The sequence below is a fragment of the Lontra canadensis genome, unplaced genomic scaffold (genome assembly GCF_010015895.1).
Source record: "Lontra canadensis isolate GAN:19392208 unplaced genomic scaffold, GSC_riverotter_1.0 scaffold68, whole genome shotgun sequence".
Taxonomy (NCBI): domain Eukaryota; kingdom Metazoa; phylum Chordata; class Mammalia; order Carnivora; family Mustelidae; genus Lontra; species Lontra canadensis.
In genome coordinates this window covers 7296133-7323224 of record NW_022631062.1, presented here as the reverse complement: position 1 = coordinate 7323224, position 27092 = coordinate 7296133, and the positions used below count along the sequence as shown (strand labels likewise).

Here is a 27092-nt window from a genome sequence, read left to right as displayed (position 1 = left end):
GCCCCCCTCTAGCCCACCTTGCCCCCCCACCTCCTCACCAGGTGACATAAGGCCACAGGGACAGCCCCCGCCCCAGCAGGGTTTCATTCTGGCACAACTTTTCTTCCAGATCCCACCGGTTCCCCCGTCTGAGACTCAGGAAAGAGAGGAGCTCCACACCAAGGACTTCCCAAACGGAGCTGAGAGCCCTGCCCATGTCCTCCTCAAGCACACCAATGACGAGAGGCCGGCTTCCAGGGGTCACAGAAGCAAGTCCCTTGCTGCCTGACATAAGTCCACACCCACTCCTTTCCACCTGGAACAGCCGTGCTCTCCCCGATCACCTGCCCATACCTTACACGTTCTCCTCAGTTTACCCCCACGTCCAGCACCTGTGAAAAAGGTGCCACTGTGCCAGGAAAAAGAGGCCTTATTTTGTTTCTGTCCACAGCCCGTCTTGAATTTCTGTTTGGCATGAACTATGCTCCTGCGGGGTTTCCCTCGCGTGGCTACGTACGTCCCCTCAACGGACTACACACCCCACGGGGAAGGTCCCCTAGAGTACCGCCTCGGCACTAGATGCACGGAAGGGCTCAGGGAGGAAAGACAAATATGACGGGACGACGCCCAGGGACCAAAAGCCTTCTTGCCCACCTGCATGGTGGCGAGTACAGGCAGAAGAGGAGGGAGGCTGTCGACAGCTGTGCTGATGGCCTCCAGGGGCGGAGGCTGTAAGAACCACAAACAAGGAAGCCGGGAGGAAAAGAAAAGGCGCACACTTTGCATCGCATGGAAGCCCACAGGATGAGACAGGCTGGCACACAGACGGACTCCAGGAGCCACGGGACGAGGGCCCCCACGGTGCTGAGTCAGGCGCCTACACAGATGGCCACTGTCTTTCCATGAGGCTGAGCAGAGACGGAGAAAAGATGACGCACTTCTCAGCCCTGGTGAGGACCGGATGCGGCCTGGGGAAAGTTCCACTGACACTCCACCGTGTACCTGCACTTTCCTAGGGGGGACCTGAGCCAGGACCCGAGCTCCAGGAACACTCGGGAGAGCTCAGTGGGACAGTGGCGACTGATCCGCCACACACACCCAACCTCAGAGGCCAGGACACCTGGTAGCTCCCCTCCCTTAGTCACCCCTCCCTGCAGAGAAGGCCTGGGCACCACACCGTTGGCTGTCCAGGGGACCAAGTTTCCCCTCGGGGTGATCTCGTAAAGAGCGAGGAGGCAGGCGGCCCAGAGCGGCCCGTGTGTGAGGACCTGGCCTTCTCACACTCCTCTGAACTGGCCCAGCGCCCATGCCTGAGGCTTTCACTTGGGAAATCCTACAGCCGGTGGAGGAACAGAACAGGGAAGCCTTCCGGACGATTCTGTACCATGAAAGGTACCTCTTTCTTGTTACTGGCTTTGTAAGCCAAATTATCACACTGACTAAATTATGCAAAAATACATTATTGCATCGATCTCGAAGAATCCACGGACAAAGCGACTGGCTGGAAACAGAATGTAGGTCACCAACACCTTTCAGAGGGATTACTACTGAAAAGGTTTTCCTGTGTGCCAAGTCAAGCATACATTTCAGCATGTAAAACCACATGTGTTAAAGCCTCAGAAAACATACAGTAGATGAACCAGGTTCGGAGAGTTTTCTACACTGTTGCCGCAATGTGAAAGAGCTCTGTTTCCATAAAATAAACCCTTCTTCACGGGTGGTTCCCGTTTGCCTATGAAGTCACGTACAAAATGCCTACAGAGCACACTGCTGCGAAGTATTTCCTGCTGGGGACGTCCATAGCCCAGTCCTCCAGAAGGGACCCTTTCTACACCATCTATCAGTGCAGCCCTACTGACGGGAGAAGGGGCCTCGTCAGTTCCCCCTGTGTCTTTAAGTCCAGTGGGTCAGCCCTATTGTCCAAGCAGGCACAGACACACCCCTGCCTCATAATAGCGGGCTGTTGCCTCTGGTGATGCGCCCAAGGAAGGACATACCCCGCACCATACATGGGCGGGGGCTCCTGCCCTTGGTGATGGGCCAGCAAAGGACACACCCCTGCATCATAATCAGGGGCTCCTGCCCCTGGTGATGGCCCGGGGGAAGGACACAGGCCTGCATCACCATTGGCGGCTGCTTTCCCTGGCAATCTGCCATCCATTCCTCCAATTTAACTTGCTAAATTCCTGCGTGGGCCTCAGCTCTCACCGTGAAAGCAGGAAATAATGAATGCCCGTGAATGAATAATACAGCCTCCCGACAGGCAGCTTTCTCATCTAATAAACCCAAGGGGACTTCCAGGACCAAAACCACCCCAGCAGAAAGTACCTTCAGAAAGAGAAGGGATGAAAGTCGTCAGGGGTTACGGGATCATCCCCAGTTTAATAATGGGAACGAAGCAGGGAGTGAACCCAGTGAACACCCAGTTCTCGAAAGAGGACGGTGGCCACTCTTTCCGAATACTGTTCCTGCCCCAGGGCTCTCGGAGATGACCTTTGCGGTGGATTTCAGGTTCGGCGCAGGCACGGAGACAACAGGTGGGGTGCGGAATGGGAGGGAGACAGGACGAGGCATGTGTTTCAGGGTAGAAAGCTTTCCCCTACTTTCTGCAGGGCTCATCAGAATCAAGTAAGGTATCTTCTGCTTCCTATTGTAATTGTACCAGCCTCACTCCCAAGAGTGGCTAAGAGGGCAACAAGTGGTAGAGAGAGAAGTCAGCTAGGGAACTTCTGCAGGGCTCAACTCTCTTCCAAGGACTAGCTCCTGCCTCACTTACAAGGCAGAAATTTCTGGATTGGGTGATCTTGTGTGATTATCTCTGAGTGCAGAGGATACCTCAGTCATTGTGAAAGTCAAATGGGAACACTGCGACTCAATTTGCCACGTAGAGGTCAGGACATAGACGTCTTAGCGTTCTAGGCCACACCAGCTGCGGAAGTTTGAGCTCCCATGTTCTGGGTCCCGCCGTGGAGCTCAACTCAAGGATTTCTAGAATACAGGACAAAAATGCAAGAAGGAAAAGCACTTCAGAGGCCTGGGTAGATAAGAAAGCAAAACGGCATTTGCATACCTAATACATGATGGATGCTCTGCAGTTAAACAACGAAAGATAATCCAGGTCAAATGTTAACTGTCTGGACAAATCCTTAGCTAGATTAACTAAGAAAAAACAAGAGAAGGCTCAAATAACTAAAACCAGACATGAAAAAGAGGGGACATTAAAACCAGTGCCACCGAAATTTAAAAAAAAAAAAAAGGATTTAGGAGAGTAGTATAAAAAAGTGGATGCCAAGAAATGGATAAACTGCTAGAAACATACGCCCCTATATCAAGATCGAATTAAGAAATAGAGAGCCTGACTGGATATGAAATACTAAGGACATGTGTTCAGCAATCAGAAACCTCCCAACAAAGAAAAAGCCATGACCCATGAAGCCTACCGCACAACCAAACAGGAATTAACACCCAGACTGCACAGACTCTTCCAAAAATTTGAAGAGGAAGGTATGTTTGCTCATTCTGTGAGGCCAACATTACCCTCATATGAAAAGCAGACAAAAACACGACAAGGAAACTGAGAGCGATCGTGAATATTGGGGCAGAAACACTCGATAAAATACTAGCATTCTGATTTCAACAGCACCAGGACTATCCACCGTCACCACACGGAAGTTATTCCTGGAATGCACGGATGGTTCGCGACACACAAAAACCCATGTGATGCACATGAACTAAATGAAGGACAAAAAAGACATCCCCTGACATGGAAAAAGCAACAGACAAGAGTCAACACCTTCTCAGGACACTTAGCAGTCAAGCTGGGAAAAAGAAAAGCAGGGACAATAAACCTGCATCAACGTAACAAAGTCTGCACGAGAAAAGCCCACAGCTCACACCATCCTCAACAGAAAAAGGTGGAAAGTGCTTCTCCAGGAAGATCAGGAACAGGGTAACGGTCCTACGCATTATACCGGAAGACCCAGCCGGAGCAATCAGGCAAGAATGACAAGTAAGAGGCATCCGAGATGTAAAGAAGACGTGAAGGGATCCCTGCTCGCAGATGACCGTGACCTTACACGTAAAAAACCCTGAAGGTTCCAAACACACCCAGACTGTTCGAACTGAAAAACAGTATCAGCAACATTTCAGGACGCAAAAATCAGCACGCACACATCGGCTGCATTTCTGTATAGTGACAGTGAACAATGTGAAAAGAAAGTCAAAACAATTCCATTTATAATACATCAAAAATGAACACAGAAGACGGTGAAGGCCTTGTACACGGAAGCGACAAATCACTGCTGAGAGTCATTTAAAAACATGATACAAATAAATGGAAAACATCCCCACGTGTGTGAACTGGAAAGTCTGACACCGTTAGAATGTCCACGCTCCCCAAAGCGATCGATATGCAGATTCAAAGCAATCCCGACCAAAATCCCGGGGGCGTTTTTGTTTTTTTGTATAAATTCAGAAATTCATCCTAAGATGTATGCAGACCCTCAAGGGACTCTGAACAGCCATAAAAATAGCAGAAAGGAATACTAGAAGGCGGACGTCTTGAACTCCTTGAAGGTACATTACAGAGCTGCAGGAGTCCAAGCAACGTGGTGCTGGTCTGAAGACGAACAGAACAGAATGGAAAGCCCGGAAGTGAACCTTCTCACACACGGTGGAAAGATCTTCAACAAAGACGCTGAGACCACTCGCGTGGGAAAGGACGGCCTCTTCCACCAAGTCCCACCCAGGCGGGACCTGCTGCGTATCCATATGCCAACGAATGACGTTTGGCCCTTATAGGACACACAAAGATGAACCTGAAGTGAACAAAACACCTAAAACTATCCCATTCCTAGAAGAAAACGGCGGACAGTTTTACGAAAATGGACTTTGTGATGATGTGTTAGATCCGACACCGAAAGCACAGGCAAGGAGAGCAAACATAGACAAATGGGACTGCGCCCAGCCTAAAAAATTCTGCACATCCAGGGACACCATCAAGAGGGTGAAAAGGTAACCCATGAAATAGGAAGAAAAAAAAATCTGCACACCATGTATCTGATAATGGGTCTATCCAGAACTTCACCAACAACCTATCTATAACTTAACAACCAAAAATTAACCCTATTTTTAAAAATGGGCAAAGAACTTAAAAAGATATTTCTCCAAAGAAAATACAGAAACAGCCAAACGCAAGTGGACTGATGCTCCACACCATTTATCGTTCGAGAAACGCACATCAAAATGACAACGAGGGGGCGCCTGCGTGGCTCAGGGGGTTAAAGCCTCCGCCTTCGGCTCAGGTCATGATCTCAGGGTCCTGGGATCGAGCCTCACATCGGGCTCTCTGCTTAGCAGGGAGTCTGCTTCCCCCCTGTCTCTCTCTCTCTCTGCCTGCCTCTCCGCCTACTTGTGATCTCTGTCTGTCAAATAAACAAAATCTTTAAAAAAAAAAAAAAAAAAAGACAATGAGTTGTTGTTTCACCCACCTTAGAATGGGTACTAGGGACAACCAAAGACCCACAGAAAATCATTAAGTGTTGGTGAAAACGCAGAGAAACTGGAAGAGCTGTGGATGGGGAGAAAGAAAATCAGATGATGCAGCCAGTGTGGACAACATTACGTTGGCTCCTCATGAGACTGAAAATAGAACCACCATGTAAAGCAAGAAGCCGTCTTCGGGGCACAGAAGCACGGAAGCTGAAAGCGTGGTCTCAGAACCGTATCTGCATTCCCACGCTCACAGGAGCCCAGAAGAGGAAATGACTCCAGTGAGTTTCAGCAGACGAAGGGACAGTGTGTCTAGCGGGACAATGGGAAATAAAGGGAGAGCATCCTGTCTCGTGCTGCAATGTGAGGGCCTTGAGGACATGACGCCACGTTCCAAAAGCCAGTCAGGAAAGGACAAATCCTGGAGGACCCCACCCCACCCCATATGAGGTTCCTAGAACAGTGCAATTCACACGGACAGGATGTGGACTCGTGGTACAAGAGGGAGGCCGGATGGGGAGTCAGTGCTTGATGGGGACAGAGTCTTTGTTTTGCAAGACGAAGACATTTTAGAGATGGGTGGTGGGGACCATCACCCTCGCAATGGCTAACTGGACGCGTCAACGTGTATGAGACGGTAAGTTTTACTGCGTCTGCTTTTAACCGTGATTTAAAAAATGAACTGTACGGGGGCACCTGGGTGGCTCAGTGGGTTAAAGCCTCTGCCTTCAGCTCAGGTCATGATCTCAGGGTCCTGGGATCGAGCCCTACATCGGACTCTCTGCTCAGCGGGGAGCCTGTTTCCCTTCCTCGCTCTCTGCCTGCCTCTCTGCCTACTTGTGATCTCTCTCTCTCTGTCAAATAAATTAAAAAAAATCTTTAAAAAAAAATGAGCTGTACGGGTCATTGTCCCAGGGTCCTGGGATGGAACCCTCCATCAGGTCTGCGTCTCCTCCTCCCTCTGACCTTCCCCTGACTGTGCACACTCAGTCTCTCTCTCAGGTGCATATATTTAAGAAACAATCTTAAGAAAGGAGCTGTGTGGATGTGTTTGCATCAGGAAGGGTGATCAGGCCATCTGCGTGTGCAAAGAGCACAGGACGGGAGCCGAGGCGTTGGGCGTGCATCGCGGAGCCTGTACCCTGTACTGACACTCGGCTAGGCCTGCCATGCACGCACAGCCCATGTGGTTTGTGTGTCGCGGGCAGTGGCGTTCGCGGGGCCTTTCCAGGAAACTCTCCACTGCCAGCCTTACTCACTGTGCACTCTGGGATGGATGGATAAGTATTTCTAAATACACGCACATTTCAAAAACAACTCGGAATCACTTTAACACAACTGTAAATCCCCAAATCAGTGCTGCAACTGCAGATTTTTCTCTCTCTCTCTCTCTCCTTGCTGTAAGAATTCCAAGACGGAGAATTCACCCGTCTTCCTCAAGATTCTCAAAACCGCACACCGTTTTCAAGCGTCTTCCGGCCCTGCCACCTAGCACATTCCTGACCGTCTCACTTCTAGCAAGAAACAGCAGACCATCCGGCTCTGAGCGATCTTCAGTGTACAAGCGCCACGACAGGATGAAAAGTCATCTCTGCTTTCCCAGGAAAACAAGGAAAGAGAGGGGAGCAGGGCTTACAGACATGTTGCAAATGAACTGTGCCCTAACTGTAAAAAGAAAAACAAAAAAGAAAAGAAAGTTAAGGTTCTTGAGGGAGACGCAGGGACTGGGTCATCACGCATGGGCTGACGTTTCAACAGCCGCTGAGATAAATCTGTCCCTGATTCTGAACAGGAAGAGGCAAATCCACCGATTACATCTTGAAGCAATCCCCCCACGGATACGCTGTTTAGACAACACCGGAACAAACACGGTTCGAATGATTTTGGATCTCGGGACGCAGTGCAAGGAATGCATATGATTTCGAAAAGCCCAGATGGAGTCTCAGCATAGGGCCAGCCCGACTGTCCCTGGGGTGGCGGGGAGCCTCACACAAGACGAGATTTTGCTGAGACGGGATCGAGACAAAAGACGACACAAAGCCAGCGCGTTAACGGGCGCTGGCCCTTTGCCGTGATTTTGAGCAACGCCGCGGAAGCTCCCGAGTGTAATCCCCTCGGCGGGAGGGCACGGTACCTGGCATCAGACCCGCGGTGGGGAACACTTCCTTCAGCTTCGTCTGGCTTTCTTCCACCAGCTCCTCTTTGGACATGGGGAGCTGCAGGACGTCTATGATGATCTGGGCTGCCTCTAGCGCCTTTTTTCCCATAACCAGGGACTTGACCTCCCAGCTGTATTTCTTTCCGTAGCGGTCACATATTTCTTGGAACACCACGGAATAGAGCCGCTCGGTATCTGCAGGGAGAGAGATACGGCGATGGTGAGGGGGGCGTGCTGTGCGAAGGCGGACCCCCGGCCCGAAGAGCACGGGGAGCTGTGGAAATGCTGGCAATGCCGCAGGTCATTCAGACAACAGGGCCCGGGGTCGCCCCTCTCTGTTGGCTGCAGTGTGTCTGCAGCTGGGATCTGGAAGGTTGAAAACGGGGAAAGAAAGGAGGCCCATTTTCTGGGGAAGCAGGCTTTGATACAAACTCGGTGTGTCTGGACCTGGCGTGGTGAAGGCCATCCCGTGAGGCCATCGGCTACGACTGAAGCGGCGGCGAGCAGGCAGCACCCAAGGGTTGTGCGGGCAGCCCTGCGCTGGCGGGGACACCTCCCTGCCTCCTTTGTGAGCAGTGAGCACAGCGGGCGTGTGGATGAGGCCCTGGGAGCCGGGAGGCTCCGTCGTGAGAATGGGGTGCGTCTGTCCAGGCTCATGTTGCTCTGCCGTGCTCTCCCCGAACCTCCCTCACAGCCCTTCTCACGCCCGCTGTGTGTTGCGGGCGGGGGGTCTCCCACACCAAGACGTGCGGGGCACCAGCCGGGTACCCGACGATCCAGCTCCCGTCCGACAGAGGTCTCACGGCCGAGGGGCTGCCCCAAACCGTAACGAGATGCCAGCGCACACCAGTCAGAGGGGCTGCTACCGAAAACACAAGCAGAGCCAGCGCCAGCGAGCATGTGGAGGAAAAGGAACCCTCGCGCACTGGGGTGGGAATGCCAACGGGGTAGACGCTCTGCACGACAGCAGAAAGTTAAGGACAGAGCTACGACACAGGCCAGCTGCTTCTGGGAATTTACCTGCAGGGAACAACAACGCTGAAGCAAACACACACGTGCCACGGCGCCGGGCTCCCGGAGGGCTCCGTCGGTGAAGCATCTGCCTTTGGCCCAGGTCGTGATCCCAGAGTCCAGGACTGAGCCCCGCATCGGGCTCCTTGGTCAGGGGGGGGTCTGCTTCTCCCTCTCCCTCTGCTGCTCCCCCTACTTGTGCTCTCTCTCAAATAAATACAAATCTTAGGGGGAAAAAAGGGCCTGTGCACCCCATGTTCACTGAGCACTATGTACAACAGCCAAGATATGGAAGCATCCCCGTGTTCACGGATAGACGGACGGATCAGGACGGTGCACAGAAGAAAGCACTGCTTAGAAGAAAGGAAATCCCGCCCTTTTGGACAACATGGACAGACCTCCACGGTGTTCTGCAAAGTCAGAGAGACACAGGAGGTTGTATGGTTTTGTCCCCTTGTGAAATGTCAAGGATGGAACCAAGAGAGTAAACAGAATCTTCAACACGGAGAACGCAGCGGTGGGCACCGGAGGGGAGGGGGGAGTGGGGGATGGGGGGTGGGTGGGGTAGGCAAAGGGGACCTGGAGGTGCACAGCGCACGGAGGAAGTAAGTCACAGGGATGGGGGACACAGCACGGGGGACACAGTCAATACTTTGTGACAGCTCTGCGTGCGCCACACAGGCTGACTGGGCTGACCGTGGGCACCGTCTGGTAATGCACAGGAATGCACGATCACGACGACATAAGCCTGAAAGTAATAAGGTATTGTGGATCGGTCATACCGGAAACAGCCAGCGCTCAGCCCCACAGGACTGCCCCAAGCCCCCAGCAATGCCAAATTCAAGCCCCGACTGTCTCCTGTGATGTAGATGGGAGGTCCCAGGACCCCGTCTTGGGCCTCGCGGCTTTGCTAGAGTGGCTCCCAGCGGTCAGGAAACGCTGACTCACTGTCCCCTGCTGTATCACACAGGGTACGCACAACCATGCAGGGAGCGTGCGCAGGGAAGACGGGCCGAGGGCAAGCTGCACAGGGAAGGGCGCGGAGTCCCACGGTCTCTCCGGTGCGCCTTTCTCCCGGCCCCTGCACGCCCATGTCTGCCAGCGGGGAAGCTCTCGGGACGCCTGTACTCTTGGGGTTTTCATGAAGGTTTTGCCACGGAGGCATGAGGCGTCACCCACCCCACCTGCAGCCCTGCACCCCCGTCCGGAAGACGCGGACAAACAGGAAGCGCCATGGTTCCCAGCACGCCTTGCTCGGCCGGTGCAGGAGCCCACCGGGGAGGGCGTCTGCACAACTCAAGACGGGCCTGTCGCTCACAAAGTACGAGGGCTTCAGGAGCTCGGTTTCAGGAACCAGGGTCCGACGACAAACATTACAGCAAGGACGTGCCCAGTGATGTTGTTATCGCTTAGGACTTTTGGACGGTTCTGGGAGCTCTGTGCCAGCAACGGGGACCCCAGACCAACACAAACGGTTTCTATTATCTCACAAGGCTAGACCGTGTCCCCAGGAAAGGCCAGTCTGGGAACTGGATCCCAGCTGGAGACTTTCGAGACAGTAAAGCTTCAGACACCGCAGGGCGCATCCCGGGGCCTTTTCGGGTTAACGAGCGTTGTAGGGCACGCCCGGTAGTAATTGGCAGTATCACGGCTCACACGCAGCCCAGGACATCAGATGCGGCACCGTATCTACATCTGTTTACGTCGACGTCCCTACATATTTAATACACGAACGGCGTTCATAATGACGCGAGCAATGACCAGCGCCGTGAGCCGGGATAGGTCCTCCAGTATTTAGTACAGGAATAAGGTTCACAGCAGTAACGCTCGCACCGCAACCCCCAAGAGCTACGATACTCCCTGGGCAAGGACCGAACACGGTGACATTCGCAGGGTGTAAAGAGGGTTGGGGACAGGCGGAGAGAGGAGAGGCCCAGAGTGCGCACGCAAGAAGGAATTCCCACGCGTGATCTCCGTATGCAGGTGCCCACACTCACATGCGTGTTCGTGTGCGTGGGCGTGCACACAGGTGTGCGTGCTATCTGGGACTGCCTGAAGTCGGCATGCTGTGACCCGCGCTCGGCCGGTGTCACCCGCAGACCTCTGCTCCTCCCCGACGCCCCGTCCGGCGGCCGCGTAGCACACGGGGCAGCAACCTCGGGCCCGTGGATGGCAGGAGGAGTGGGGCTGTGCCCCGTGAGGCACGGCTGTGGCGGTGTCACCGATGTGTCCGTGTGCATCTCCCCCACGTGATTGCTGCTGGCTTGATGGATGTCACCCTTCACACGTCCCTGTCCCTGGGCTCCCTGCACCTGCTAGGGGATCTCTGGTGCTTCCGGGTCGGACTGGGGCTTGGCAGGCACCCTGGATGCCTCCCCCGAGGACTCTTGGGGTCAGCACCAGCGGCTCCGTGGGACCCTGCTCTTCTTTCAGTGTTCAGGGTGGGCTGCCTCCCCGCCGGCCCCCACACCTGCTTCCCATGGTGGCTGAGCCTGTTCTTCCTCCCATCGCCCCTATGAATGCGTTCTGCCAGGACCTCGCGGCGGCCTCGGTCCCCTGGACCACCCCAGACCCTCCACCCCATGGTGGGGCGCCGAACACAGAGGTCTCAGTCGCCCCGCCTCTCAGGCAGTCGGGACGGCTCACACATCACCTCTGCACGGGGGAATGCCTCTTCGGGTCTGGTTTGGTTTAGCTGGCACAGAACATGGTGAGGCTTTAGGAAAACTTTCCCGGGGTCATCTGCAGAACACACCGCAGCTGGGACAGCGGCCGGAGTGACTGGGGTTTTCTGGAACGCACGCAGCCCCTACACGCACGGTTTCTGAAGGCAGACAACGGAGGGAAGACTGGCTTGTCCCCGTCATCAACAGCAGAAAGGCGTTCCCCACCCTTCTGGGGCCTACGGGCTCTGGGAAAAACACTCCTTGTCGGTGCGCCCCGTGAGGGGGTCGGAGGAGCGGGAAAGGGAAGGACAGACACGCAGTGATGCTGCGTCTTTTTACCTTCCTCCCTCGCACATCCTCCTCTAGGACTTGAGACACGTCCGCGGCAGAAGGAAACTCCAGGCACCAAATGAGAAAGAAACGACTGTGGGGCCGTAAAAGCGAAGTCTAGCATGCGGGGAGAGGCAGCTGAGGTCCAGCGGAAAACGGACGTAGCCATCGGGGACTCCTGCTAACGCAAGCGGACGACAGAGAAGAAAGGGTGTGACAAATACTAATCCCCAAGACAGAAACACGGCGATGGCCTTTAAAATGCTTTAAACAGGGGCGCCTGGGTGGCTCAGTGGGTTAAGCATCTGCCTGCGGCTCAGGTCATGATCCCAGGGTCCTGGGATCGAGCCCCGCATCGGGCTCTCTGCTCAGCAGGGAGCCTGCTTCCCCCTCTCTCTCTGCCTGCCTCTCTGCCTACTTGTGATCTCTCTCTGTCAAATAAATAAATAAAATCTTAAAAACTAGAATAAAATGAAATGCTTTAAACGGTGTTTATTTTAAAGCCTCGTGTCAGAGCTTTTAATTTAAAAGACACTGGGCAGTGGGATTATCAATGTGCAGGGGACGGTGCAGACGGTGTTTCTTCACAATGTTGGTCAAGTCCCCCCAAACCCTCGAAGCATAAGCGAGGACGTGAACGAGTCGTTACACTCCTTGGATCCAACGACGTGGGCGCCAGCGCGTGACGGCACCCTCACACCCTCAAGGGACCGCGGTTTGAGAGGAAACCGTCCCGAAGACCTATCTTTTCATCGGGAGCACAGGGTTCCCCCCGTTCAGAAGCGAGGGAGCGAGTGCCAAGCTTTGCAACTCGGGTCTGCGTTATTGTTCAGCAGAACATCATCGCAGCATGTTACAGCGACGAAACTGCCACCGTCCTCAGGTGTGTTCAAAGAACGTTCCTCGAAAAGGCCAGCCTCCCTCTGGGCCGGAAGCGGGAGACCATGCAGCACCGGGGAGCCGCGGCAGGGGCGCTGATCACATAAGCGGGCACAGGAGGGCGCCTGACGGGAGACGGGACCCTGGCCAGCTGGGCAGGGTGGCCGCAAGCCAGGTGTCATAGTGGGCGGCATGCTGCCCTCCCAGGTGGGGAAACGAGCCACTGAGGTTTAAAGTCACTGAACCAATGCCAAAAGGCAACCCGGTCCTATACCTGGATAACGGCTACCTATGCACGGTGACCTTGACGGCCTGCACTGTGGTCTCTGAGGCGGAGGTTTTAGAAAAGTACCATGTTCTTCTCGTCGCAAACGTACTGACACGTTGGCTGAGCCCATCCCTGGCTCCCAGAGCCAGTCTGCGTCTTCGCCCATAAGGACAGAAGGGGGGAGGGTGTTTCCCCACGTCTTCCTTGCAGGAAGCTGGAAGGTGCCTAAATCCCACTGTAAAAACAAGCAGTCACACGGCTTCACAGACAGACTCCTTCATCCACGAGGCGCTGACAAGCACGTGTGACAAGACCTGACTTCTCGAGGACCCGGGTGGCTCGTAGGCTCAGCGTCTGCCTTCGGCTCAGGTCATGACCTCGAGACCCACATCTGGCTCCCTGCTTAGCGGGAAGCCTGCTTCTCCGTCTGCTCCCCCTGCTTGTGCCCTCTGTCTCAAGAAAAGAAAAAAAAAGAAGAGAAAATAAAATAAAATAAAAGAAAAGAAAAGAAAAGAAAAGGAGAGAAAAGACCCGATTTCTCCGCTCACCCGCATTGTGCTCCCAGAGCAGACCTGAAAACAATGAGGTCTGGGGAGAAAGTGTGGACATCAGCAATTTGAAAGCTGAACGGTAAACTCCCAGCTCAACCACTGCTGAGCTGACAGTCCTGATGAAGGTTTTTAAGCTTCATAACTTGGAGTTTCTGCCCGGGGAGCAGGGGTGCCAAGCTGCTCTGGGTCTGTAGGGCTGGGTGTGACCAGACAGTCTGACGCCTGCTGCTCGGGTCCGTGACCGCGCCCTGCAGCTGAGAAGTCACCAAAATCTGCCAGCAGGTGCTCAGCCCCCCGGCTGGGCCCTGGGTTACGGGTCTGCAGAACGGAGACAGTAATGGGGCCACGACACACCTTCTGAGTGGCCTTGTCCTCGATGTAGCCTAAACTTAGGTCGAGCTCTGAGCACAGCGTCTGGCCACGGGAAACTCCGGCATCATCGTGGGGAACCCTGGCTGTGGGGATGCCTGCCTTGCACCTGAGGTGCAAAAAGCTTGTAACCAGTGAGCATCCCTGAGTTCAGAGACCATAAGACCTGCTTTCTCGCCGCACAGCAGTGCTCCAAAAAGGGCAAAGACCTGTTCTGCCAAGTCACCCGCCCTCCTGAGACCGTTTCCTTAAAAAAACGAAACACCAATCCGCTAAGTCGTGGTAATGTTTTCACAAAGGCATAGCACTTTTTGGGCACATGGAACTAGCTTCATGAACGCTTGGTAACTAATGGTCCGGCCTGGTACATGACTGGGATCTCTCATTTCTGGTTCCTCAATCCATTAAGTCCTACAAACAGACACGTCTTCATTTAGCAGCAAAATCGGACCTGGGCTGGCAAGAGGAGGGTCTCATGTCCACTGAGTGTGATTCCTGACGCAGTTCTCCTTAGGAATTGCGCCTGGGCCCTGCCCCAGACCCTGACCCACTGAGAGTCCACGCATCACACAGAAAACGCATTATAACACATTTTAAAGCCGATAACGGGAAAATGTAAACACAACTGGCTCCTTGCAAAGCACGACAAAGCAACGGAATGGTTCTGTCCCGAATGATTTCCTCTCCAAAAGAGTCGTGCTTGTATTATTTCCAATGACAAAAGGGGGGTGGGGGGACCAAAAGCCGGTGCTTGGTGAGACAGACAGGCTAGCTCGCGCAAGAGACGTTTTCACACGGAAGAAGCCATGTTCAGTGAAAATCGAATGGTCGCAATGGGGCCGACGAGAAGACGGAGGCTGAATGACCGCTTTCTCTCACTCACAAGTGTAGCAGGGTTTTCGAACGGGGTGAACACTGCCTATTTCTTTAAAGATTTTATTTATTTATTTGAGAGACAGAGATCACCTGTAGGCAGAGAGGCAGGCAGAGAGAGAGGAGGAAGCAGGCTTCCCGCTCAGCAGGGAACCCGATGTGGGGCTCGATCTCAGGACCTGGGATCATGACCTGAGCTGAAGGCAGAGGCTTTAACCCACTGAGCCACCCCGGCGCCTCTGAACACTGCCTATTTTAACGTGAAACAGCTCCCAGCCTAGAATACCGTGTGATAAACGTGGGGGTGTCATTTTTCTCATCTGTTTTGAGAGCATGTAGTAGGTGACTGGTAACTGCTGAACAGATAGGTCTTTTTTCTTTTTTTTTAAGATTTTATTTATTTTTCAGACAAAGAGCAGGAGCAAGGGCAGAAGAACAGGGAGACGCAGGCTCCCCGCTGACCAAGGGTCCTGGGACTGCAGAGATCATGAACTGCGCCACAGGCGGACGCCTATCAGACCCAGCCCCACAGGCGTCCCTGAACTGACATTTATTTACTGACCAGGGGTGCAGTATTTTCGGGGAACAGAATCAGCTCCCCAAAGATACTGTTCTACTGGTTTCTGATTCTCTGCACTGATTCCCAAAGTGTAGTTCACAGGGAAACAGCATCAAGAATGCACATTCCTGGTCCCACCCCAGATCTGCAGACTCGGAATTTGGGGTGGGGCCCTGCCCCGTGCGTTTTATCGAGCACCCCCAGGGCTGTGGGTGTGTGCTAAAGTTGAAAACCAGTTAGCTAACAGAGTGTGCTTACTAAAGCCCCAAGCTTTGTAAAGTCAGCGATTTTATCAACGCTAAGAAGAGCTTATTTTCAAGGATGACATATACAGATTTGGGTAGAAAGTAAGGGGGAAAAAACACCTATGACATTCATCCCCGTGTTGACATCTGTTTCCTTCTTTAGCCCCCAAAGGAGATCGACGTTAATACGTTTTTCTCGGAAGATAAATTCTTTAAAATTAAGAAATGTGGAATGTGCCCCATTCTTTCTGACGTTAACGCCAGCAAAAGACTTCAATTCCTGGAGCTGTCGTTTAAGCGTAGTGAAGTGGGTGCCACTGGGGAGGAGAGGAGCCGGCCAGGGGCCTGTTCTGCATGGCACGGTTACCCACAGCAAGGGCGCGCAGCCTTTGGAGCAACATCGAACTCGCCACACTTTCCTTTAAAGAACAGAGGACCGATGGCTTCTTGGGACATATGATATCGAAAGAATGAGTTCAACGGCTCCTTTTTCTCTTCATGGGAAATCAAGAAGGCAACTTGCGGCCCTGGGACCAGCGAACCCAAAGGCAGAGCTGGTCACGGGCAGCCCTGATGTGAGAACAGCTACTCAAGCTCTCCCAAGCACCATCTGCACACTCGAGGGTGGGACTGGATTCCCCCAGCGAACGTACTCGCAGCCGTAGGAAGGACATCATCGCAAACCGGGAGTCCTTTTCCAAAACTGGACTGCGGGGCCGGTCACACCTCTGTGAACACTGGAGCTCTGAAGGTCATGGGCCTGGAACGCCGGTGACTCACGGGAGACGCAGCAGGGCCGTCTGAAAGCTCTCGGTCTAAGATCTCCACTGCCCGGGGCTGTTCTTTACTTCTTAAGGCAGCCAAGCTTGCTTAATATCCCTAGAACCCTAAAGGCAAAAGCTGTTTTGTAAGGTCACTGCAGGCAACAGGAGCTAAGTGCTGCTCCTGCCCCTCCCCGCACACAGCCCGCAGCTCAGATCCTCCTGGTGGAGCCGTCGTCTGGCTCCCAGAGGCGCAGGCTGGCCTCCCTCTGTCCATGGGCCTGTCTGGCCGCTGTGACATGCCAAGGCAAGCCATGTCCGCTAGGAGCGGCGGTGAGCCCGGGAGAGGTAGGAACGCTCTACGGGACAGCTGGAAAGGGCAGAGGGAGCACGACAATGCTCTGGTAGGGGCTTAGCAAGGGAAGAAATGAGGCACTGCCCGAGTTTCCAGTCCTAAATTACGAGAGCAAGCGTGGACGTCCGCGAGGGGCCCTCGGAGGAGACCGTGCAGGGGCTCTGATTCCGAGCGCGGCGGAAGGAACCCGGTGGAGGGAAGGCTGTGGTGACCTGACCGCCGCTACAGGGTCGGCCTGGGGGAGCAGGAGGGGTGTGTCTCGAAGCAGGGCCTGCTATGGAACGCTCTGGGGGGCACACCCAGGGGTGGGGGGGTTCCTGCACAGAAGCCGGTAGTCACGGAGGACTGAGCAGGTGGCAAGTCGTGCCTGGCGTACGGGGGGGTGGGTGTGGGGCTGAAGGTCAAGGCTGTGCTGTCACGTGTCCCAGGCATGGTGAGCACAAGGAGGCCCTTGTGTGTAGGGCAGCAGTGAGCTGCCTGGTGATGCTTTGTTGCCCTGCTTCCCAAAGGTTGCTGTCCCCCGCTTCTGGGCCATGACCCAAGATGGGGAGGCAGCAGCATACAACCCCAGAGGGCAGGGGTCTCCATCATACCACGGAACGCCACCTGCTGAGCCGTGAAGGGGCACAGAGTGTGCTGCTCGCCCCAGACGTTCAGGTGCCATGAAAGGAAACTATCACTGAGCCAGTCGAAAATCCGGGGCCACAGGCCCTGTGCGGATGCAGCCAGCTGGCTCCCACGTCTGCCCGGCCACCCAGCGGTCCATGAGCAAACCCTGATCATACCCTCAGGCCGGCGGTGGGATCCCCGTTGCCGCCTGGCGTCCTTCACCCCCCCCCCCACCCCGGTACCCTCCCTCTTCACCTGGGAACCCGTTCGCCCGCATTGTCTGAGCCCTGCCGTGCTCCCGGCCACTCAGGAGGGAGGAGCCCCCATGCCACCTGCACACCAAAAGCCTCTGTGTGGGGATGAGGAGCTGTTTAGGAGGAGGCCCCGCCGCAGCCAGGAGTCACGGCCGGCGTTTAAAGAGTCAGTGCACTGCTGTGGGCACGGACACAGCCGCGTCCGCGTCGGACCCTCTGCGCGTGCCCCAGGCCTGCCGGCGAACCCCATCTGCCTCTTTTCCCACATCCTGCTAAGGATCACGAGGATTCTGTCCTAAGAAGGCTGGTTTGTGGGAAACGCTGCAGAGCCTTAGCGGAGTGAAGCTGCGTCTAAATGAAAACCAGAAGTAACTATGTCACAGGGAAAGCAGGTCCCCCTCCTCCCAGCCAACAACCAACCACCAAAAAGCTTTCCAAGACTCTGGCGCAGTGGAAAGCCATAAGCAGAAACCCTGCTCGTACAGGATTCCAGCCGACTTTACCCAGATCTCCTTCCATTAAAAAGCAGCAGGCGCTATGAGCCACTACAAAAAATTAAGCTACCTGGATATTGGATTGTAATGTCTGCTCATTTCACTTAATTATTAGGGATCCAAAGACCTCACGGCTCTCCAGCGCTAAACACGTATTTTTCATGGTTGGGATACTGAGAAAAAGGGAGAAAAACCTACGATGGTACAAACTAGAACCCAATCCAACGTAAAATTGATTTTCCCCTCAAAACTCAAAATTCAGACCAAGTTTGAAACGACAGAGCACAGAGGTCCCTGTGGAAGAAATATTTATAAATCAGTAACACCGTGTGTCATGGAAGTGAGTATGACACGCATCACGGAGCAGAAGCCTAGATGAGCAAGCTTAACCACCAGCCATCAATCTTGGGGACACAGCCACGGCACATGCCTGAGAGACGATCCGTTCGGATATTTACTGGCTACCTATTGGGTGACAGGCCCTGAGAAAAACCTGATAATTGAGGCCGAAATGGGTGTTGCTGCAAGTGACATAAATCTGCCCCGTCGGAACCAAAGGGCTCCCTCATGTTTGTCCATAAAAGTAAACAAAGGAGCAAACACCTCCAAAGGTCTGACACACTTTGCAGAAAGAATGACTGACAAAATGTCGATACATCAATGCGAGTATTTCTCAAGACCTACTGAAATGTCGCCACCAACACGCAGGTCGCCCAGAAAGGTCTTGGTGGACGTGCACGCAGGAGTCCGGCACGGAGGGAGGGTGCATTGGGACACGCACCTCCTCGCAGTACAGGCAGGAGAAATAAGACGGTGACTGCATGCGAGGATGGGAAGGACTGTCATGGGTTCCCCAGCAAACACAGCACGTTCGTTCCTGCTGGGGCACTCAGGGGCTTTCTCCCACAGCCACCGACTCTCTGTGACCCTCATACACACAGGAGAGAGAGAGATGCACGCGCTGACTCTGTGCCAGCTACGTAACCTTTCAAGTGAGCGTGCACGTAAAAGGTACTGCTTCCTTGTGTGCGGGGATGTAAACGACGGAAATGCACAATTAAGAAGCAGGAAATTATGAACCACAGTAGGATTTGCTTCAGATGGGAAGCTTGCGTGCTCTAGCAGGCTTACAGAAAAGTATGTAAGTATTTGATGTATCATCTCCCATGGTGCTATCAGTTTTGACCTGGAAAGGAGTAATAATAAAGGCGATGGCTTAAAAGAAGGAGCAGTAATAATAATAACGCGAGTCATCCTTCGTAAAGTAAAACCTGTGGTTGGCATGTGGCATGACTCTCTGGCATTATCAATTACTCCACTGAGTAGGTATTAGTATTGGTCTAAGGACTTTTTTTTTTTTTTTTCTGGTAATCCGTACTCAACTTCTAAAACTCATTAGAAAAGAAAAAAGATTAATTTATTTTAGAGAGAGTGAGAACAGATGGAGAGGCAAAGGGAGAGGAGTGGGCTTCCTGCTGGGCACGTAACCCGACATGCGGCTCAATTTCATGACCCGAGACCACGACCTGAGCCGAAACCAAGAGATGGACCCTTAACCTGGGTTAAGGCGCTCTTGCAAGTCATCTAAAACATGAGCTGGTTCCAAAAATGTGGCTGGATCACACATACGTGTACAGAAACATACCTGTGTGATGGTTCTTAGGATCACAGATGTAAATATAAAACCCAAACTCCAAAACTTGTAGAAGAGGGGCACCTGGGTGGCTCAGTGGGTTAAGCCTCTGCCTTCGGCTCAGGTCATGATCCAGGGGTCCGGGGATCGGGCTCTCTGCTCAGTGGGAGCCTGCTTCCCCCTCTCTCCGCCTGCCTCTCTGCCTGCTTGTGATCTCTATCAAATAAATAAATCAAATCTTTTAAAAAAAAATTTGTAGAAGAAAACACAGCATCTTGGGAATCTTGGGTTATATGAAGTTTTCATACACAAACCACAAAAAGCACGAGTCGCAGGAGAATACACGTAAAAAGGGGCTTTCACCAAAATTAAAAGACACCAGTAAGAAAACAAAAGGCAAGCCACAGGTAGAATAAAAATCCTTACAACACACACACACACATACACACACGCACGCACACACTTTCATGCACGGCACTTGCATCTAGAATATATTAAGAACCTAACGTTACAACTCAAGGATGAGACAAAAACAACCTGCCATTGACAGAAAAACAGCCCCCCCCCCACAACGTCTACAACCTAATCCCCAGAACCTTGGACTGTCGTACCCCACGAGGCAAAAAGGATGTTGCACATGAACAGGTTAAGTGTCTGGAGATGGGGGTGGTCCTCGATTATGCAGCAGGTACAACGTCACTATCAAGGGTCTTTACAGACGAAGGCAGGTGGGTCAGAGTCAGAGGAGGGCTGGGCACAGAAGCAGGGGCTGGGAGGGAGGGAGGACCACAAGGCAAGGAATGCGGGAGGCCTCTTGAAGCCGGAAAGGCAAGAAAACAGAGTCTCCTCCAGACCGTCCAGAAGGAACGCAGCCCTGTCAGCACCTTCATTTTAACCCAACAAGACGATGTCCCTTCCTCTGGCCTCCAGAAGGGTACGATAATAAATCTGCTGTGTTGAGCCACGAGCCATGAAGCCATCTGTGATCATTTGTGATAGGTCCGATAAGAAGTCAATACACAACCCAGCAGAGGAACCACGGGGGTAAACGGCCCGGCGGCCCTCTCGAACACCGACCGAACAAGCACCAGCAGTAAAAAGGAAAACACAACCTATCGGAACACGCGGTAACACGCACGAGTGTCAGTCAATTACGTGCAAGGAAAGACGTCAGGGAAGTTCTCAGAAGTGCCAATTAATCTACAGTGGGAGAAGCAGACCAGCAGCTACCTTGGCATGGGCTGACGAGACGGACGGGCTGCGGAGGGGCACGGAGCTTCAGGAGTTGTGGGAACGTTCTCGCCTTGCGTGTACAAGTGGAATCACGCTAAAATGATCCCACTGTGCACGTTAACCTTGCCTGGAAGGCTAGCGCAATTCCAGTTTCCTGGGACTTGACTCTCCTTCATAAAAGGCCGTTTCTGTGCAAGAAGACATTTGCCGACTGCGTCCAAACTGTATGGTTATGTCCTCCAAACACGGGCAGTTTTACATGAAACTGAGCCCACCAGGACTGGAGACAACCGAAAGCAAAAACCACCCAACACGTCAAACCCTGCCCTTCCCGTGGGTTTCAGAGCAGCCATCAGGGTATGGCCATCATAGGACAGGACGGATGAATTAAGATCTCCCTCAAGTACAACAGACATTGAGAGCAAAATTCTGTTGAGTCATACTTAAAACTACAAATTTTAACTACATTTGTGACTCAGTCTATACGGAGGAAAACAAGCGTAATAGTCCAAAGAGTCAAGAAAATCAAGGAATATTGTTTGTACTTTGCCTACCAGAGTTTTTCCAAATTTACCAATTGGATATCATTGCCGTTTTCAGTACAACGTCAAAATGGGTATGCAGAGCACAGTGTGGTCCTGCTGTTGTCGAATACTGTCCCGGGGGTCGGCCCACGACAATCACGACGAGATCGTGGGGACAAACAACAGCTTCCATGAACATGGTCCTCGGTCCACCAAAAAAGACAGCTGTCTTTTAGAAACCATGACATTTGTTCCCAAGGACAAAAGACTTAGCAGTGTTGCCAGGATTTCAGGGGTACGATGAGCTTTCCCTAGGGAAATCCCAGGTGTCCCAGGACCCCTGTCAGGTCAGGTGTCCCTAGCAAGCCACGGGATGCAGCCAAGCAGCCTTCCACCTACTCCCATAATCACAGAGAGCACGTCTCGTGGACCCATTGGATGAATGACTCCATCCCCTTTCCTAAGAATGGGTAAGAAACAGACAAGTAAGATGATCTATTCCGGGCATGAGGGCCTCCCTCCTCCAGTGCCTTCTGCCTCCCGAGCACCTAGCCTGCTGCTCTACTCCTCCTCATGCCCCTAGAGAGGCCATCATGTGGTGGGGGGGGGCGAGCTGTTGGCAATGGCCGGCTGTGGAAGCAGCCAACAGTGGGGAGAAGGGAAGGCTGCAGGCAGAGGGGCAAAGAGCAGACAGGGCGGCATTTCCCGAGCTCGGAGAAACTGCCCCGTCAGAGACAAGCATCTTCTAAAATGGGGGGAAATTCAGGGAAATCGCTGTGGCATTGGGTGGTGGTAATGCAGCGTTCTTCCGGTTAAAACCCTCCCAAACTCAGCTCAGACTCACGCCACCAGGGGCAGATTGCGTTCTGATGTTTAATGATACGTTACGGATCCCCACATGCTGAGCCCACTTGAGAATCAAGAAAATGAAACGCATGAACGGACGGGTCAAATATATAAAAACGAGACACGGAGACTGAGTTTCAGCGACGTCACCCAGGTGTGTGGGCTGTCTGGCCCGGAAGTGCACTGACATGTCCACCCCGCCCACCGTCCCTTCAACACTCGGACTCAGGACGCAGCCTCGGCTACGGGCAGGGGCGTCCCCCTGGGCTTCTCCGGGCGGCCCAGCAGCATCCGCTTTCCTTGGGAGCTCGAGGGGAAAGGCAGACTGGGATCTACCCGGACCCCCCGAGTCAGAGCCCGGGGCCCTGGGGGCCCTAACAAGCCCTCTGGAAGTATCTGACAGCTGCGCAAGTCTGAGAATCGCGGGGCTACGTGTCATCAGACTTCACGGCTGTGACACGACACAGAATCATCAGTACTGGAGGGGTGGTAACTGGTGGCACTTTGCCCAGGCTGAGTGGCACTGGAATCTGTGACCATCGCCTGTGGTATGCCCTAGGAGCACGCCGCAGCCAGCTCTCAGACGGGCAGCCTGATGCTGACGTGGCACACTGACCGTACGGGAGGCACAGAAACGGTCACGTGCCTATCGGCCTTCCTCACTCGCGCTTCCCGTGCTCCACACACCTCCTCTCCCACAAGAGCGGATGTGTGCCGGCACCTGGATTCTCCCACGGGCTGGAAAGGTCCGTGTGCTTAACCCCACACGTCCTCCATGGGCAAACCCAATGGGCTCAAGGATTCACGTTAATTGCCAGCACCCGGATTCTCCCATGGGCTGGAAAGGTCTGTATGCTTAACCCCACACGTCCTCTATGGGCAAACCCAGGCTCCAGGTCTCCAGTTTGCCCTGACTCGTTCTCTGTTATCGGAAAGACTAATGTAGAAGTTGGGAGCAGCGACACTTTGCTGCAGTGCCCCCTGAATCCGGCGTTATTCAGCTGAGGGAATGAAGGGACAGTGTCGCCAGACTCTGGCAGTGAGTGAGCAGTCACCCACGGGTGAGTTCTCCCCCAAGATTGCTCTTAAGCCCGGAGCAGCGCTCTCCAGACGGGGCCATGGAGGGTTCCATGAGCTTTCAGAGTCCTACAGGGACACCAATCTCTGCTTCTCCTACAGGGACCCTGTTCTCCTTCATCTGCCGCATGTCACGCACACATCGGAGGCTGGCGGGGACCCTCAGCCCCTGCGGCCGGTGGGAGAAACGCCCACAGCAGTGTGGAGCAGGACCGGACGGCACCCGTGACTGAGAACCTCAGAGGAAGAGCGGTTCCGTCCTCCCTCGTACTCGCTTGGGAAACAGAAGACCAAGTGTCAGAGTCGAAAGCCACCAAGAACACGTCTTTCTGTGTTGGGCAATCCGTGAGGTGGGCGTTGGGAGTGTCAGGTGCCGGCCGCCTGTCGAGGCGGAGACGGGCGACGCTGGCTCCGGAGGGTGGCTGCCCCCACACAGGCTATGTCAACACCGCTCTGGCATCCGGAGATGAGGGCACGCTTGCCCAGGGACATGAGCGCATCCTGCCATGATGCGTGGGCGGGGAGGACGGCGGTATGGGGAAGGGGCCCATGTCATCACCGACCGCGCCGTCCTCACTCTTTCTCATCAGGGATGTTGCGGGGTCATGCACCTCGGGCCGGGGCATGCACCGCGGAAGATGCAGGAAGTCGGCCCAGGGAGGAGGAGGAGTGACCACGGGGCCCCAGAGACACGAATTCCCATGCCCGCTTTGCCATTCCCTAGCAGGGTCACCTTGCCTGAGGAAAAACCCACAGAGAACGCAGTTTTCCCGAACGCTGTGGGAGGGGTGAGGCTCCCTGTCCCCTAATGTTGTCGGAAGACGAAACATCTTGGTAGAAACTGTGCGGAATAGAGCACGTGCTCCACACATGGTCGTTCCCGTGAGGCGAGGCTGGAAATAAAGCCAAGGTGCTTTCCCTAATGGGCTCCGAGAGGAGCCACGTAAAAATTAAACAGGGCACCGAATGACGAAAGCACAAGTGAAGCGCGCGGAGACGAGCATCCTCAGAGGGGACCCTCACTGGGTCACATCTTTAGAAGGCCACGTCCCGTGTGTCCCGAGCTCTGGTCCTGAGTCCCACACCTCCCCCAGCACGAGGCACAAACCACCGGACGGGAGCACATACCCCCAGAGCTCGCAGAGTCGTCTATCCACTCCCACACCATCCCGGCCAAAGGCCGCTTGTGCTCCTCTTTTGCCTTTAATTACGGGGAAGGTGGGCTGGCCAGGATGACTGCAGAGAAGAGAGAGGCCCCGTGGCTCCTGGGGAGACCCCGTGCTCTGTGCATGGGAAGGTGAGGCTCCCCACACGGGAAGGACCCACAGGGGAGACGGATGTGTGGCAGGGGCTGGGGCCTGTGGGGGCTGCAGTCCACACCGGAATCGTGCAGCCTGTCCCACAGGGAGGCCGTTCTCTCTGGCGTGCCGTGTCATGGGTCCCCTCCACAGGCAGGGGGCGGCACCCCGGGGTAAAGAGCCTGGGCGTGGAGTCAAACACACAAGGGAGCTACACCATCTGCAGGCTAAGTCCAAAGGAGAGCAAACCATAAGTTGTATAAAGTATGTTTACAACCAGCTGATACCCACGATGAGGGAAAGAGCCCAGAAGGATGTCAGTACCGTCGACACACGCTCTGTACGGGCAAACCGTTCTCTCTTGTTTGAAAAGCGTACTTTTAGCCGACCGCATGTGGAAACAAAGGGTTTTCATGTGACTTTCCTTGCACAGCCAGATACGGAGGGCTGCCCCATCTCCTGCCTTTCTCACGTGGAGTTTTCAAGCAGATTCTCTGACGGGACAGACCCTGAGGACAGCTTGCTCTCCTGTTCCCTGGAAGGAGGTTGCCGCTGTCCTGTGGGATGTGCCTCTGCTTCAACACGGGGGGTCCACCAGGGGACAGACGGGCTGCAGCTCCCACCAGGAGCCAGTGGCCATCCCTGAGCACCAGCACAGGAAGTCAGGGAGAGGGACCTGGGGCTGTCGCTCTAGTTTCCCCCAGATGACTTGGAAAGGCTGCCCACATGGCATGATGGCACTCGGATCCCGCAGGGCAAAAGAACGCAGAGGGAGGACGTGTCACAGAAGACAGTCTCTGCACAGTGCGTAATGCCCCCTGACACTCAGCCACTTTCTCCTACGAGGCTTCTCCCCAGAACGGACTGTGCTGCTAGAGCCTTGTTACAACTACGCCCACACATCTCCATCAGCATCGTCTGTGGGATCGGAAGACAGCGGAGCACACCAGGAGAACTTCTCACCGGAGGGTGCCGGAACCCAAGAACGATCCGTATCTACTTTTTGTTTCGGAAAGTATCGTCACGCACGGGGTGGAAAGACTGAAACATGCCATACTTTTTATATGTGAGTGTTTGTTTCTCGGTTCATTATCCAATGACCGGCTCAAAAATCCCTCCGGCGGGCTTTGTGAATTATGTTTCGTACGGAGGCTGGAACAGTATTTTTATACCTTAGAGCAACGGTTCGGGAACGGGGAGGAAGAGGGGGCTGATTTTGCCCACAGGGGGACCAAAAAAAAAAAAAAAGATAAATGTGTTCTTGTTTGTCAATCGTTTTTTCTTATCTGATGTAAAAGACAACTGCATTAAGCAACAATTATACATCTCTAGGATCACACAATGTAGAGAGATGTAACGGTAAGGATGCTAAGCGCACAAAGGATGGGGTGCACCAAAGCCGTATCATGGCAAGGCTTTTGTATGCTTTTTAAACTATGTTGGCATTAATGCAAACCAGATGATGGCATGTTAAGCCGCTAACAGTAATCTCCAGAGCAATCATGAAGAAAATAACTAAAGGGAGAAAAAAGAACGATACAATAACCAAACACGCACATAATAAAAGAAACGGCACGAGAATTGAAATGGTTCACTAGAAGATGTCTCGTTAGCATGCAAAGAGGCAGTCACGGTTAGAAATAAAGGAAAAACAACGAAATAAGGCACAGAGAAAACAACATGCCATACCAAAGTCGTATTTTATGAAGAATGGCATTTTACATAAATGGCTAAAATCCCTAATAAAAGGCAAAGACTGCCAGAACGGACTTTAAGAAAGAAAAACAACGTGAGCCAACTTACAAGGCGTCTGTAAGATACACTTTCGATTAAAAGGTGCAGAAGGATTGTAGGATGGAGAAGATATCCATGTAAACAGCAACCAGAAGAGGAGCCGACACAAGACAGACCCAAGACAAGTATCTTTGCTGGAAACAACACAAAGAAATGTAAGAGAAACCTTCTACAGAGATGTCCTTCTGCATTCCAAAGACGCAGCAATTACACACATGCATGAACTCAGCAACACAGCCCCAATGACACAAAACAAAAACTGACCAAAAAGCTGGAGAACCGGATCATTCAACAATGTAGTTGGAGATTTGCATCTCAGGCTTCTGATAGGGGATAGGACTCGATAAAATGTAGCGAGCGGCCAGGAGAGCAGACTCGATACAGTAACTACTTAAACACCACCAACCAGCTGCACTTGGCAGGATTAAATGTAGCAAGCAGACTCGATACAGTAACTATTTAAACAGCACCAACCAGTTGCACTTGGCCGACGTCCATGGAACGCTCCATGCGACACTAACGTCACACACCTTCTGCAGGAAAACGCACCGTGACGTAGGGGTAAGAAAAGGCGGTATGCGAGGCCAAGGCCCCATAAACCTACAAAGGCTTGAAATCGTACCACGTAGTTCCCTAATGAATAATGGAAGGAAATTAGAAGTCAATAATGGGGAAAAATGGGAGAACTCATAAATATGTGTAAAGTAAATAACACATCTGTGTACTGAAAGGTCAGGAATGTCGGAGATGCTGCGGGATGAGCGGAAATGAACACACGACACCGCAAACCTATGGGGTGAGAGGAAAGCAGCGCGTGGAGGGAAGTGACTGGCCAC

At 53.4% G+C, this 27092-nt stretch overlaps 1 protein-coding gene across 1 annotated transcript in view; it reads right to left on the bottom strand.

Annotated features, from left to right (window-relative positions):
• Positions 1-27092, bottom strand: part of PUDP (pseudouridine 5'-phosphatase) — a 76463-nt gene that overhangs the window by 34023 nt on the left and 15348 nt on the right. The window contains exon 2 of the mRNA XM_032880231.1: positions 7604-7822. Coding sequence (XP_032736122.1) covers positions 7604-7822 — 219 coding nt within the window. The remainder of the gene's footprint in view (positions 1-7603; positions 7823-27092) is intronic.